This window comes from Seriola dumerili, unplaced genomic scaffold, assembly GCF_002260705.1.
Source record: "Seriola dumerili isolate Sdu_G_001 unplaced genomic scaffold, Sdu_1.0 BDQW01000138.1, whole genome shotgun sequence".
In the NCBI taxonomy this organism is placed as follows: domain Eukaryota; kingdom Metazoa; phylum Chordata; class Actinopteri; order Carangiformes; family Carangidae; genus Seriola; species Seriola dumerili.
The window spans coordinates 2,896,860-2,912,021 of NW_019174393.1; the positions used below are offsets into that span (position 1 = coordinate 2,896,860).

At 43.0% G+C, this 15,162-nt stretch overlaps 1 protein-coding gene across 1 annotated transcript in view; it reads right to left on the reverse strand.

The window, feature by feature from the left end:
* LOC111224825 (ankyrin repeat and BTB/POZ domain-containing protein BTBD11-A) overlaps nucleotides 1-15,162 on the reverse strand; it is a 163,114-nt gene that overhangs the window by 14,193 nt on the left and 133,759 nt on the right. Inside the window, exons 3-6 of the mRNA XM_022749488.1 lie at nucleotides 13,091-13,319; nucleotides 6,876-7,028; nucleotides 5,372-5,537; nucleotides 1,728-1,817 (exon numbers count right to left, since the gene is read on the reverse strand). Of these exons, the coding sequence (XP_022605209.1) occupies nucleotides 1,728-1,817; nucleotides 5,372-5,537; nucleotides 6,876-7,028; nucleotides 13,091-13,319 (638 nt within the window). The remainder of the gene's footprint in view (nucleotides 1-1,727; nucleotides 1,818-5,371; nucleotides 5,538-6,875; nucleotides 7,029-13,090; nucleotides 13,320-15,162) is intronic.

A 15,162-nucleotide genomic window follows, 5' to 3' on the forward strand; every position in this document is an offset into this window, starting at 1 on the left:
GTAAGCGAAGGAGGGCAGGATGGCAGAGGGAGATTTCTTTCCTCTCGAGTTTCACTTCTGTTCTACGTCTCATCTGAATCGTCGGTGTGAACGTGACGCGGTTACTGAGTATCTGCCCGGGCACGGCCCTGTGACCACACGCCGTACTATCTGCCTAGCTCCATCTCTAAACAGGGTTTCATTTCAAAGAGGGAATGAAACCAGAGAGAAAATACAACACAGGCGAAGACTACAGACACTGACGAGACGGGCGCTGCTGACTCATGAACAAAAACCGGCGGCAGAGTCGAATTAAAGAGCCGCGCAGCCACGATGCTGCTCCGCAATTTCTACAGTGGCTTTTTATCACAGAGTGAATTATAGAAATGATTTCTAAATGTTGCCCGGAGGAGGCCTCTTCCACACGCATGTTTAATATAATGTCACGTTTCATTCCAGCTGCGATGCTAAACAACACTGGGACTGTTGGTGTTTTTGTCTTCACGGCGATGAATTATTAATTACTTCATAATATCAGTCAGTTTCAGCACAAACAGACGGCGTCACTGGCTGCGATATATTCCAACATGAAGACTCTGGAGTGTCATTTTAACAAAATGCTTTTAATAGTGATAATCAGGGATGTGCGGCGGCGTCTGCTTTAACTTTATTTAAAGGCTCAGAGGGATTTTTCTCTTTTCAAGCTGTTTATTTTGAAGGATCTTTCGAGGCAAAAATATTTCACAAGAAAAAAAAAATCAGATTTAAAGGAAAATCTGTTAAAAAAATACAAATATTTTGACTTTCGTATCCATCGAATCACCCTGAGACCAAAACCAGGACATTGGTTTAGGAAAACAAACAACATTTATTGTATCGTGGCTCATAGATTATTCAACTAAATCATTAGATTAAATTATTTCAGACATAAAAACATCTGCATGGCCATGACTCCATTAGAAATACATGGGAAATGAGCAGTTTATCAGCACATAAACTCAGGTAGCACTTTGCTTTTGAGTCGACACACCTGCACTAAACACAAGCACTAAACCATTGGAGCAACCACAGGAGTCAACAGTGAGGTCACTGTGGGGGAGGAGAGTCCATGAGGCTTTTTCTATTCTTGCATGTTCTTGTTGCCAACTGAGACTGAAGCAGCTGCACACACACACACACACACACACACACACACACACACACACACACACACACACACACTGCAGACAAAAAGCAACATAGCTCCACTGTTACTTTTTCTTACTTCAACACAATAAATAAATGCAATGAGGTTCATGCTTCACGTACAGTCAGCGGGAGCGAGTTACATAAGTGCACACACTCGTACGACAGCGATGCATTATTGATGTGGTGTAACATGTAATGAAGTAACTGCCCCGCGCACTGGGGGAGTATCAGTGGATTATTATTCCGTATCAGCGCCGGGACAAACTATCATTGTTACTGTGCGAGTGGTCCTTGTTTGTTGTTTCTTATCAGTGCACTTCATGTAATGAGCTGCCAGGAGAACAGAGAGCATGCCGAGAGCAGGTGAGACAATGAAGACAGAGGGGAAAGGGGCGGGGGGAGAGGGGTGACACAAAGCTGGTTCATCGTTTTCACTGGTACACAGAAACAAATGCAAATGAACATATTGGACAGATACATCAAAAAAAATAAAAAATGTGGAACCAATGTGACGTTTACTGCGTTTCACACACGCGTTTTTTTTATGGGGCGACACTGACCTCGCTGTTGATGTCGGCTCCGGCGTCGAGCAGCATCTGGACCATGGCTTCGTCGCCGCGGACACAAGCGTACATGAGCGGGGTCATCCCCTGCAGGACGAGAGAGAGGGGGGGGGGGGTTACATGGTTTGGGTTGCGTGAAACATGATGCGGTGCTTAATTGAGGAGAAAAGGTGCCGAGTCGTGTCGGTTCAGTTCAAATGTCTCCTATTACATACGATATATAAAACGCAACACGACAAAAACAATCTCTAAAAACACAAGACCGCAAAAGTTTTCATGTGCAGATTCCTCCTGTGTGTCGTCCTGATGAACTGAGCAGCTCTCCTGACGGGAGTGTTCCTCACAGTGAAGGTTGTTTTGTGCAGCAGCCCGGTACAGACCCAGACTTGTGGAGGGACCTGCTTGTCAGAGATAGTTAGACAGGCCGGTGTGTGGGACGCCTATCACCCTGCCAGTCACCTTCACAATGAAGCTCAGGTTGAGTTTCTGATGTTCAAGTTTCCCTTCGCCGGCCACTAACAGAGAAAGTGAGAACAGATTGGATAAAAGACTTCTAACTCCTTTCTGTCAGGGACTATACCTTCTATTAAATCAAGAGTTAGAGCCTCTTTTCTATCAATCACAAACTTCTTGTTTTGTTATATGAAAAAAGTAAAGAAATGTACTTTCCACTATTTCCTCTAAAATGTGGAATACTTTTCTATAAACTAAAAACAAACCAAAAAAAACAAGCAGATATGTCAAATCTCTCAAACCTCAAACTTTCAAAACAGCTCGTCACACTGACTACATCTCCGGAGCAGAGCAGATACTAATGTTTGACCTTGGGTTATTTGGTCAAGGTGAGAAATAGGGGTCAATTTTTCGTATTGTATTGCCTCGGAGTCTGAATCCGTCTCCGTGCTCCGAGTGTGTGCTCCACTTTCCTCCCACGGTCCAAACACACCCGGGCTCGGTGGACTTTAAACTCTTAACTCCCCTCACCATCTAAGTGGTGTGAATGTGAGGGCATGTGCGGTAGCTCTGCGATGGACTGGTGGTCCTGTAGCCTAATGGATTCTGGGACTTTTACTGTTCTGGAGAAAAAACTAAAACCCATAAAAGACTGTGGCTTTTGAGTTCTTTAGATTTATTGATTATCTATCTAAAAGGGTTGAATTCAATCATATAAATAAGACAATTATTGTACAGCTAGTAATACAAAATACACGTCTGACGGTTTTATTGCAGCTTTAGAAAGACTCATGTTCGGACGCTCGTTCTGTGTTCAGAAACAAATTACTATTCTCTATCACGTCTATTCATTATCGTACCGAACAAACACCCATGACATTATATTGTGAGGGCTAACGCTTTGGTCATTTCTGTTAACCATACCATAAGAAATGTGAACATGGATTTGTGTGCTATCAGCAAAGCCCTGAGGAGACCATTAGCCGTTCTATAAGGAGCTCACCAGCAGCTGTGCTCATTACTTCAACAGGGAAACCAACGCAAATACATTTAGTCCCCGAGTCTCTCTTTACGTAATGTTCTTTAAATCACCCTTCTGTCATAAGGAACCTCTGAAGTGCCATATGTGGAGGATATAAGTTCACTAATCAGCTCCGTGCCTAAGGATTGCACTCGAATAAACTCGGTATTCCTACATAACATGCAGCCCATCCTGTCAATCAGAGGCTTTTCCAGCGGTTTGCTCTCAAGTTCTAATTTTCTCAAAATAACCGACGAGAGCGACAACATAGGCGGGCTGCAAAACTCCTCCCGTAACATCATATATCTCTGCAGGCCACCGTATGCACCGAGCACTCTCTTGAGCCTGACGAGCCCACACACATTACGCTCCGAGCGGCATGGCCAAGCTTCACTCAAGTGTTATTGCAAAGAGGAAATAAAATAACGAAAGAACTTTAATGTAAACCGAGCGTCCCGTGCACCAGACGGTCCGGACTAAAGAGGAGAACGTTTTCCAGTGTTTTTTGGACGAGATTCCATAAAACAGACTTCAATCATATGCCTGATCTGAGCCGTTATGTTCAACAGAGGCCTTTTACGACCAGCTCGTAACACAGCACAGCACTTTATGTCGAGGGCTCACATCCCTTTGTGGTGATTCATCCTTAAACATTTCCTGGACGCCGATCTACTTAATCAGCAGACGGCTGCAGGGCGAGAGATGACTGACCCCGATGATCATCATGATGAGTTCAAATGCCTCTCAGCCGTGATGACAGACAGCAGATTTCACTTTATTGCTCCTGTAACGCTGTCTGGTCCCCTGCACCATTTAGGGGCCTGTGTGTCACCATGGCGTCATATTTATGTGAGGAGTGAGGAGGAAAAGTGTCAATACAATTTGTTATACTGATAAGGACGTGCAAATACCGAAAGGGAACTCAGGTCTCTTCCAGTCGAATGATCTGACTGAATGTGGCATGAATCAACCTGCTAGAAATCAGGGTCAGTGTTTTTTAAAACAAAAATCTTACGTTAGAAACAAACTCAAAAAGGGGCTCAGTACAAACACAAACCCTGAGTGGAAACCTGCTAAAAGTTTCTTAATTGAACTTAATCAGGCACAGCTTTCTGACCATGGAAAATCAGACTGCACTATTAACTTCCACTTAGTGCAAGGAACAACCGATATCTCCACTGACAGGGGAATTTAGAAATTCCCAAATGACATTAACACTTGGATGCAGTAAAGCCGAGATATCGACCCGACGGTCAAAGCAAAACCCATCAAAGCTCAAGGCCGGGAAAAGTGCTGCAGTATCACGAGATCATTCTTTCCTCCCTCATCTTTTGGATGAACACTGGAGTTATAATGCAAAGCTACTGTCAGTCTCTTTATATCTGTATGTGGATTAACAGTAGCTTCAGAAAGTGTTTAGACACCTTCCCCTTTTTTGCACGTCAATCCACGATCTTTTAGACGTTTTTGCAAACGTGTGTATTTGCAGAAGTATTCAGACCCTTTTGCTGTTTGCTTTTATTATCCCTGAGATGAGTCTAGATCTCGACTGTAGTCCACCTGTGGCAAAATGAACTGACGGGACACCTTTGGATAGAAGGTCTAACAATCCACACTGTGAGTCAGGACAAAAACCCTGAAGTCCTAGAAACTCTCTGTAGAGCTTTGTGATGAAATTGTGTTGGCCCACAGATCGGGGCAAAGGGTATAAAACCATTTCTAAAGCTTTGAGTGTTTCCAGGAGCACGGTGACCTCAATAATCCTGAAATGGAAAAGGTCTGGAACCATCAGGACTCGTTCAGCCAAACTGAGTGACCGGGGTGAGATGGGCTTCGCTCTGTCACCGTCTTTTATTGAGTTTTATCCATTTAAAATCAAACCTGTTTATCAATCAATAATGAAAAGAATCATTTGTTGCAGCCTGATTTTGATCCAGTCTAAATAATGTGAATTTTGAAAAGTTGCATCATGGCACAAGAATGTAGCACATTGCATTACTCACAGGGAGCAGTCTGTGCCCGGCATGTGTGAGAACTGGGATGGGTTGCCAGGTAATACTGGTTAGAAAATCACAATTCATTGCGCATCGCTCTCCACTATGCCCGTGTAGGTGTGTGATGTCAACGCTGTGCATACGTGTAGGAGTGTGTGTGTTAAGTGCCAGACCTGCTCGCTCATGCTGTTGATGCCATCAGGCCCCAGCAGGTTCACGGCCTGCTTGACCAGGTCCGTCCGTCCGCAGTTGAGCATCCTGAAGCCCAGATCCTGCAGGAACTTGGCCTCCGTGGAGGCTGCGTCCAGCTTTCGGGTGGCACAGAAGCAATCCTCCGCTCTGCAGATGGAATAAACAGATCCATTACTGTGATTAGGTGGGGGCTTATCTCAGAAATGGATTTTGCGATCTGTGGGTATACATCTCCGCCGCACACCGGAGGAAACACAAAACGACTGCCGCTCTGCCTTTTCCCAACTTAAACTCTTGGTGTCATAAAATGAATGGTTCATATCAAAAAAATTGAACTGTTTGCTCACAAAGTCATTTCACTGGAGTTTGCATTTGTTAACACATCATTTTCCTTTGCGTGCTTCTTGTTCTCTACTTTCCTCATTTCCTAAAGTAGCTTTTCTCCAGGTAAAGCTTCTGCTATGACTCATTATTACTCATTCACGTCTCCCTGAAAAGCCTGTTAATCCACGCTGCGAACAGCTGTCACTGCTGAAGTTTCCACGGGGTCGGAGAGGAACCTCTTCATGATGTTTGTCAATGTCTTGTTAGTTATGTGCTGAATTTTAATTTCTTTTTGGCAGAGAGAGAGAGTGGAGAGAGACAGGGAAGGCAGGAGAGAGGGAGGGGAGGACATGCAGTAAAGGGCCTGGGCTGGATTTAAACCCCGGCCACTGTGGCAAGGACTCAGCCTCAAAGGTCTCATACAGTCTAAAGGCAGATGTCAATGTGTAGTTAGATTATAAAGCAGGTCTAGGTTCTATATTAATACTGTGAAAGTATCAAAGCCTCAGTCCACAGAGGAATGCACACAGCCTGTATTCAGACACTGAGCTTTAAAATCAGAAGAGAGGCTCAGAGCCTCCTCTCTTCTGATTGGCTCACCGACCTGTTGTTGCTAGAGCTCCAGAGAGAAGCCTGAGAGAGGAGATGTAAAACTACACTGAGATGAAAATATATCTTCTTATGGATCAATACATCAAAATAAAACACTGGAGAAGTGTAAAATATGGGACCTCAGTCTCATCTGCCCTCTGTTATGATGACAGTTTGGATATGTATGGATATATGCTTTTATAACAAGCATGTTGTAATTATTTCTAGTCAAAAAAGAGGGCTAGATTTATAGGTGCACATCATAACTCTCCTGAGGATGTGTGCATACAGTAGTTGGACCTGTTGTGTGACCGCTGGGATATTTCTGAGATAATGGGCTCATGGGCAAAAGTTTATTGTTGATGCAACACTTCCAGAACTAAGAAAGACTGTGGCTGATATTCTCACCTGGTATTTTCTTGCAATACAGGTGTCATAAACCTGAATCACTCCCCACAGTTACAGTTCGGTGTCATTCACTGAGGTGCAGCTAAAGCAGTGAGGTTATTTCTACCTCCACAGCAGCTGGGTTGTTGCCCTACAACCATGTTATGAGAATCATAATCTTACTTTATTTGTCGTGGTTCGCAGTCCACGCCGGGGAGCAGCAGCCTGGCGGCCTGCCTCACGTCGTCGCTGTCCACGGAGAAGCTTCGTCGATGCTCAGTGTGCGCGACCGCCACCCGGATCCACTCCATCAGCGGAGGCAGTACCAGGAACGGCCTGCAGAGGAAAACACACGCGTCAGATTAGGTTTTCTCCAGGTAAAACGGGTTTCACAGTGTGTGCTCTATTCACCTTTCAAATAAAGTCACTTAATATAGACTGTGGTCCAACATTGATAGCCACAAACTTTCTAATTAAAGATGCCCTTACAGATGACTCAAAAGACAGCTACACCACATCAGTATTCATAATTTAGGACTCAGACAGTCCAGAACAGAAAGAGATCTAGATGCTGAAACCTCCCTAAATGCTGTTATTACCTCCTTTAATCAAAATCAGTAATGGGTCTTTGCCTGGCTGACATGTTCATATTTCATCATTTCTTTCTAGGACTAGTGTGTGTGTGTGTGTGTGTGTGTGCCAGCGTACCTATCCAACAGAGCTCCTTCCCATCATTACACACCTAGCAACACTCCACCGAGCCAACAGGGGACATGTCGCAGGTCCACTGTGGGTCATGCCTTATAAACTGCTATAATTATGTCTAAAAGCCTCTGATGAATTGATTTTAAATTTAGCCGAGAGGGAACCTGCAGGCGTTCGAGTGTTAAAGTTCAGTAGGTGGTGTGTGTGTGGGCACAGTGCACGACCGTGTACAGGCCTGTAGACGTTTAACACTTAAATATCTTTATATTATTATATAAAATAAAACAGACTTGAGACTTAATTAACAGCTATATATATATATTTTATTATAACTTGCAAGCTAATTATTGCCTGGCTGCAGCTCTGTACTTCATGCACAGTCACAAGAGTGGGATTAAATCAATCTTCTCATCGAACTCTCGGCGAGAAAGTGAATAAAAGTGTTTCCCAAAATGTCCAACGATTCCTTTAATGTCCTTCCATCTACGTATATGTATCTTTTTTAAAGTTATTTTTCAGGCATTTCGCCTTTATTATGATAGTGACAGTGAGAGAGAGAGAGCTGGATTCAAACCCAGCCTTAATGGTGTGCAGCTAACCAGGTAAGGTACTGAGGCGCCCCCATCCTTTTACACTTAACTGAGCGTTAAATGAGGCAGCTCTCTGTTCTCACACAGCACATGATGCAGTTTACAACGATGGCAGTGGCAGATTACCACTTGAAATCCAGTAATCGTTGAAAGAATGCGTTCTTGATTTCAGATAAAGGAGGACAAAAACAGCCTTTTCTTTCCTACTCTGTGGCCGCTGAGTTTGACAGCTACAGCGAGTGTTGTCTTTGGCAGCTGCAGCTATAGCTTGAAAAACTGGTTGAAAACGCCGCGTCCTTGACTCCTGGATGTTTCTCTCTTGGTTTTTCTTACGGCTGAGGCCGAGGCTTCGTGTCCCGGGCAGAAAGTCAACATCCTCGTCCATTGTAGACGATGTAGAAGTGAAGGAGGAGCACTTCAGGATCAAGACTAAGTCACGTGTTTGGTAAACATAAAGCTACCTCCTGTAACTGTGACAGGCTGCTGGAGAATAGACTCTGTGCAGAGCTGCTAACATTAGCCTGAACTCTAATAGCATCCAGGACTGGTTTCCATACAGTGGAGAAATACTGTGGATGTTGAGAAATCCAAAGACCAGCTGGGCCTCGGAGCTGACAAGCTATGATTGGGTAATTGCTGTTTGTGGGAGGGGTTTAGTGAATGATCATTTAGTATAGATAAGGTCTGATCAGCAGCTGTTTTTGACAACTTTGATTTTGTGGAAACACTGCAGTTAAATGAAATACTCCAAGAAGCTGCGGCACATCAACGAACTGTCGCTACACCACTCTGAAACCGCATTATGATGCGACGCCTCAGTCCCGCTGTGCAGTGGCTTATTCAATCCTCAGAGGATGAGATTACAAAGTCTCACATCGCCCGGCAATCAGCTCCCCGAGCTCCACTGGGGCGGACTGAGCTCTAACTGCCAAAACCCTGGGGAAAAAAATATTAGTCAGGTATTTATCATAAGTGCAAGGTGACTATTTTATCTTGGAACAACGTTTATGAGAAACCTCTCGGAGTGAAGTGCTGAGCAAGTTGTCGGTGCTCTCGGATTTTCACTCAGTCACAGTAACTTCATACCACAATGTGGACACTCACTGAATCTTGAGGAAAGAAAAAACCCAGACAGAAAAACTGGCAATAATGCTCTTATTATATTCAGCTGTCTCAAGTATAAAACTGTCCTCATATAACAAATCCAATAATTCTGTTTGGTAAAATGTTTCTATTTAAAGCTTGAGAACTACTTTGAGCTTTGAGTTTTAATAAAACAAAATCACAAAGCCAATTTCTTTTAGAAGAAATAATTACGACAAACCATAAAGTAACACAACACAATAAGAAATGGAAAAAAAAATTTGCACTAACGAAGGATGGGAAGATAAAACATTTTAAATATGCGCCAACTGTCATTTACTCTCTGCTACTGTCAATCTACTTATTGGAAATACTAAAAGGATCCCACAAAATTTTATTTATTGTGGTATTGTTTATTCTTTAATTTGATTTTTGTGATGTCATCTTGTTGTGTGTGTTATGTCCACAACTCGCCACATATATAAATAAAAACCTAATGAAAACTTTAATATTGCATGAAAATGAGACTGAGCAAAGACATTTTTCACGTCACTATGTTTTACAGTAATTTACATTCGACGTGAACGCAGCATGAGTCACCTACTTCTTTATGTTTACAAATGAAAACAATCATCGATAATCGATTTATTTCCTCTATCGATTAACTGCTTCATTAAGTTCTGGATTCTTCACTGTGAAACGTTTCCGGACGCACAGAAACAGGCACGACACACATTGTTCTCCTGGACGGGATAAAGTTCGTAGATGTGAATGATTTTCATGAGTCCGTCCGCTGGCAGTGTGCCCTCAGTAAATCCTGCTCGTTCATAATAATTATCCTCTCAGGCTCATAGACACGGCTCTTTCTCTACTCCACATTAGTGAACTAATGACAAACAGAACAACCTTGGGACACGTCCAACATGAGCTTTTTGCAGCGTCGGTCCCTTAAAGCAGGTCGTTGGCAGAAAGGACTCGCTTCAAAAACTCTTTTCAGGAGGTTCTCATTAGGCAGATATGAAACTTATTTTTTTCCCCCTCATTTGCAGTTAGTGAATACAGCCTTTTTATGAACTCAGTGATTCACATACAACATTTGTACTTATTCTTCAAGAAACATAATGGTAGAGTTACGGGTTATTCTGACTCAGGCGATCCCAATTGAGATGATAATAAAGCTATTTTCCTTTGAAACCATGAAGTAGCCTCGGATGCACATTAGAAAACTTTAAAACATTAAATTAAATGGGCTAATTTCACGTTATAGTCGGATAATTATATTACAAATCCATCAGTAACGATCCCCTGCAGAGCTTCCTCTCCCTCACGACCCGCCGGCAAAGATAATTTCTCAAAAAATTATTTCAAACAGAAGTCAAGTCAAAAGTCAAATCATAAGAGAGGTTATCTCAGGGCATTTTTCATATAGAGCAGGTCTAGACTGTATTCTTTACGATATTACACTTGGTGACAGTGGCAAAGAAAAACCTCAGGATGCACCAGACTCTGGAGGGGCAGAGACGGGGGTGGGGGGTGGTGGTGGTGGCAGAACCCAACTGAGAGAGACCATTAGGGACCGTTATGTTTACTGTGTATGCAGCTGCCTGGTCCTTCTGTAAATTTGCTGCGAGCGCATGTTTAATCAGAGCAGCAGCTTTTAGATATCGACGCTCTGTGTTTGACAAGTCTACATTTTGTGTGCATCAGTTGCTCATGCCACGAGCAGAGCTATCTTTGTCTTTACACCTACAGTCTGCCAGGGAATTTGAACTCCTGGACTGTCCTCCCTTTTCCCAGAGCTTGTGCTTTAACTGTCTGCTTCCTGAAAGGCATATTTACAGTGGAGGTTTGAAAAAGATGGCGCCCCACGTTCCTGAATGAAAACACTGAGGGTGATGTTGTCCATCGATGCAGACGGCAGGCCCGCAGCGACAACCAACACCCAGAGACCTGCCGGCGTAACAATTCCTCCTTTCGAGTCAACGTCTGGGACCGAATGCTGAATATAGTAGTCTTCATATTTCTTACAGACTTCAGTGATTAACTGGTTTTCTTCTTCTCTGGGTAATTTAACTTCATGTTGACATTCAAAACTCAGATGTAAAAGTCATTTCGGCAATTTACTTCCCTTCAATAAGTTTTCACCTAACAGAGGCTTATCTGAAGCTTCGCAAAACAACCCCAAAAGATTACTTTACCTCATTTACTCATAGTCTGTCTCCCTCTTATCCCACTGTGTTATTCAGGCCCTTTTCCACTCGTCTTCAACCTTTCAGCAGAATACTAAATAGAGAATTTTCTCTGCGGGGGCCCGAGAGCCTGCTGACATGTCACTCCGCCTGACATTCCTCTTGCTCCCCAGGGTGGTCAAGATGGAGTTTTATCTTTTAAGAGCGGAGGAAAGATGTTGGAATATCTGTCCATCCGTCCATCCGAGTGAAGTCCCTCTGGTTCCCATCAATCTGCTAAACGCCTGGGGAGGTGTCAGCGATGACCAGCCCACGCAGCATCTTACCGGATCGCTTGTGGGGCGAAAAACTCGTGCAAGAAAAGTAGGAATGTCTGTACAAACCTTTAACAACACTTACAAAATATTCTCGCTGTAGCGTGCCCACGAACTGACAGCTGCAGTCTGAGAGGATGTATGTGTCTGCATATCAAGATGGAGAGCGTTTGGAAGTCGTGCCGGCTCGACGTAGCGCTTTTACGGTGTGTGAGGAGTGCCAGAAATGTGGGCGATGGACATTTTGGGAGATTGGATTTTAACTTACACAAACATTTGTCAGACACAGAAATCATCTTACTTCTTGATTTATAGCTTGATAAGTGGAGGCAGAGGGCCGCATATCATTGAGTGCAAACTCGCTAATTGACTAAAGTGAATGGTGAAGAAGGAGCTCTTGTCAAGAAGTTTTTTTTTTTTTTTTTTTGGCTCATTTCCTTTGTACTAGTTCAGGGACGCCCTCCAAAGTCTGAATTTCAAGATGAATACATTATGAGCGGACACCAGAGCCTGTTCCAGTTCAAAACCTTCAAAAAATGCAGTTTTCTTTTGACTGATTTTTATTATTTACAACCATATATAATTCATGTAATATCATGTTACTTTGTCATATTGTTCAGATTATTGTACCACTCCCTGCTAAATAAATGGAAATAATGAAAACCAGAAATAAAAGGCCCAGATTCTTCTCGTGAGCTCTGTGGAACTTATACACACCACTTGTATCTGCACCTCATCAGCTGTTGGAAGGTAAATTTCTGGAGATAAATCTGACATTTATTGACTTGTCAGATTAATTTGCTGAATGCATTAATAGTGTTGGTCTCCTCAAGGCCAGACCATCTCACGCAGGAGCCTCCATTCACAGTCATGTCCCACTACTGAATTTTCTTTCCACCTTCTGAGTTTGAACTTGACCATCAAGATTATTTCTGAGCAGCTCTGTGAGAAGAAGTGATGCAAACGGGTACAATCCCTCACCGGCTTCATCGCTGGGCTCCAGATTCAACTAATGTCCTTCACTAAACTACTTTCTCTCAGCTTTTTACCAGGCAGGTCAACACAGTGCAACGGCCACAGCACAAATACAAAAGCAGCAACACAAATGCAAAAGCCACAATACAAATGTAAAAGCAACAACACTTTTATAAAAGTCACAGCACAAATGCAAAAGCAAAACATAAATGCAAAAGCAACAATACAAATGCAAAAGCCACAATACAAATGCAAAAGCAGCAACACCTGTGCAAAAGTGGCTTTTGCACTGGTGTTGCTGCTTTTGTACGTTGTATGTTGTGGTTTTTATATTTGTGTTGTGACTTTTGCCTTTGTGTAGTTGCTTTTGTATTTGTGTTGTGGCTTTTACACTGTGTTGAACCATCAGGGACACCATAGTTTTCGCTCTTATTGGTGACAGATTGTCTCTAGGAGAAAAACTCTTAAGTATGACTGAAGGAAACAAAATAATCAGATGTAAAAACAAGCGTCATCACTTCCTGGGTTACTGTCGGACTCACCTCTCAGTCTGTAAGGTGACTTTGGACGGCTCAACGTTTGGGTTCTCCCATTCCATCTGTGGGCAGTGCATGAAGTAACACAGGGTGTAGAGGGCCTCGGGCTCCCAGTGCACCGTGGTGGTGGTGGTGGTGGTGGTGGCGTTGGTCTTCTGGTGGACCGGAGTCCCGTTGCTAGGGTTTTTGATGTGCAGCGGCTGCAGGTGGTGCATGGCCCTGGACACCAAATCACCTGGAAGATATTTATTTATTTTTTTACATATGAGAACAGCACATGATATGCTACTCATACAGAGTGACACAAGGAGAAATTCATTACACATGAAATGCTAGTCTTAATAACAAAGTCCTACGCATTACTCTCAAAGCTCAGATCCATTTCCTACACCATTCATTTGACACATGAGTACTCACAGCACTTTTATGATGATGTAGAGACGCACTCCTTCATTCACACACCCTCTGATTCATCGTACATTTAGTCATACACATATGCCCACACACTCCTTGCTGAGTGGGAAATTGCTGCCTTGAAATTAAATCATATAGAAGTGTGAGCTTATTCTGTCGTCACTTTTATCTTTAGCTCTTATTTTTCTCTCGTTTTTGTCTCTTCCATTTTCTTACGCGACCAACTACTAAGTCAAAGTGAAACTACAATATCTGTGTCAGTGTGTGTGTGTGTTAAATGTCAAATGAATGTGGAAAGCATTTTAAACCTTGTGAGCTTCCTGCCATGATAACTGTTACTGTAGGAGAATTGTCCTCTAATCAATTTGTAGGGATAAAAATCTTTTTACAAAGACTTGGTTTTTGCCTCTGGAACGGTCAGGTTTAGAAATGTAGTACTAACAGCTACAATAACACACACACACACACACACGCACACACACACACACAAACTGTACAGTTTTCTGTGAAAACTACACAAGCCACAGAGATAAAGTCAACCTTTTTTTCTCAGCAACATTTTCTGCTTCTTCCTTGATAAATGTGGTTCACTGCTCTTACTATGAAACTATTCAAAGCTGCATCTTGTCACAGCAAGAACAGCAGAAAAATGAAAGTCTGAAGCAATTTTTACAATTCTAATAGTTTTTGCACTCCGGAGGAGGTTTGAATTTCAACTTCTAAAATTCAATACGTCTCTACAACACAGGCAGATATTCAGCGCTGACGTTGGGAAAGTCATAATTCTCTGATTTAGGATTTTGGCAGCTTCACGGCAGCTTATCGATCGGGTCATTAGTGATGTGTTTAAGAATAACGATGTTGCTCTGAGAGGGGAAAATACTGCAGTGTGAGCCTGCAGGGTGGATTCCTCTGAAAAAATTAATACCCCTTATTGATCTAATTATTTACTTGGTTTACTGGAACGCTGGGGGTTTGTAGACGGACGTGGACACAGAGTCTGACGCATGGGAAACAGACTATACCACCGCCTGTGTGTGTGTGTGTGTGTGTTAGTGAAAATATGAAGCTGTGAGCTGCAGCGCGACACACACACACACACACACACACACACACACACACACACACACACACACACGCACACACACACACACACACACAGATTCTCTCCCTGATCTTGTTTGATTGTTTGTTCCAAAAATACCCAGTGTGAGTCAAGTTGGCCCGTCTTGAAACCTCATTCCTTAGACAGAATGACACGGTGAGTCTAAGCCCAGGGTTCTCCATCTGTCAGACTAAAGACCCCTGACAGAGTTCACAGGCAGTCAGACGTAAACAGAGCACGCTGCTCTCGGCACAGTTTGCACTCCGGCTCCAGGGAGCCTCATAGACACTTACTGAGAAAGAATTAAACACATCAATATATAATTAAGCAAATCAAGCCCCGTTTCCACGACTGTGTTGAAGTAATTGAAGACACATGACGGGATCAGGCAACCTCTGTCCTGGTGCGCCATGTTAAACTAACATGATTATAAATGGTCACTAAGTTCAAGGAGTCAGATGCAGAAATCATGATTAGTGTACCATGGATTTATACTTCACACAAATGGTTAACTGGAGTCCTGCCATTAAATATCTACAGTGCAGATTTGGTTCAGCGT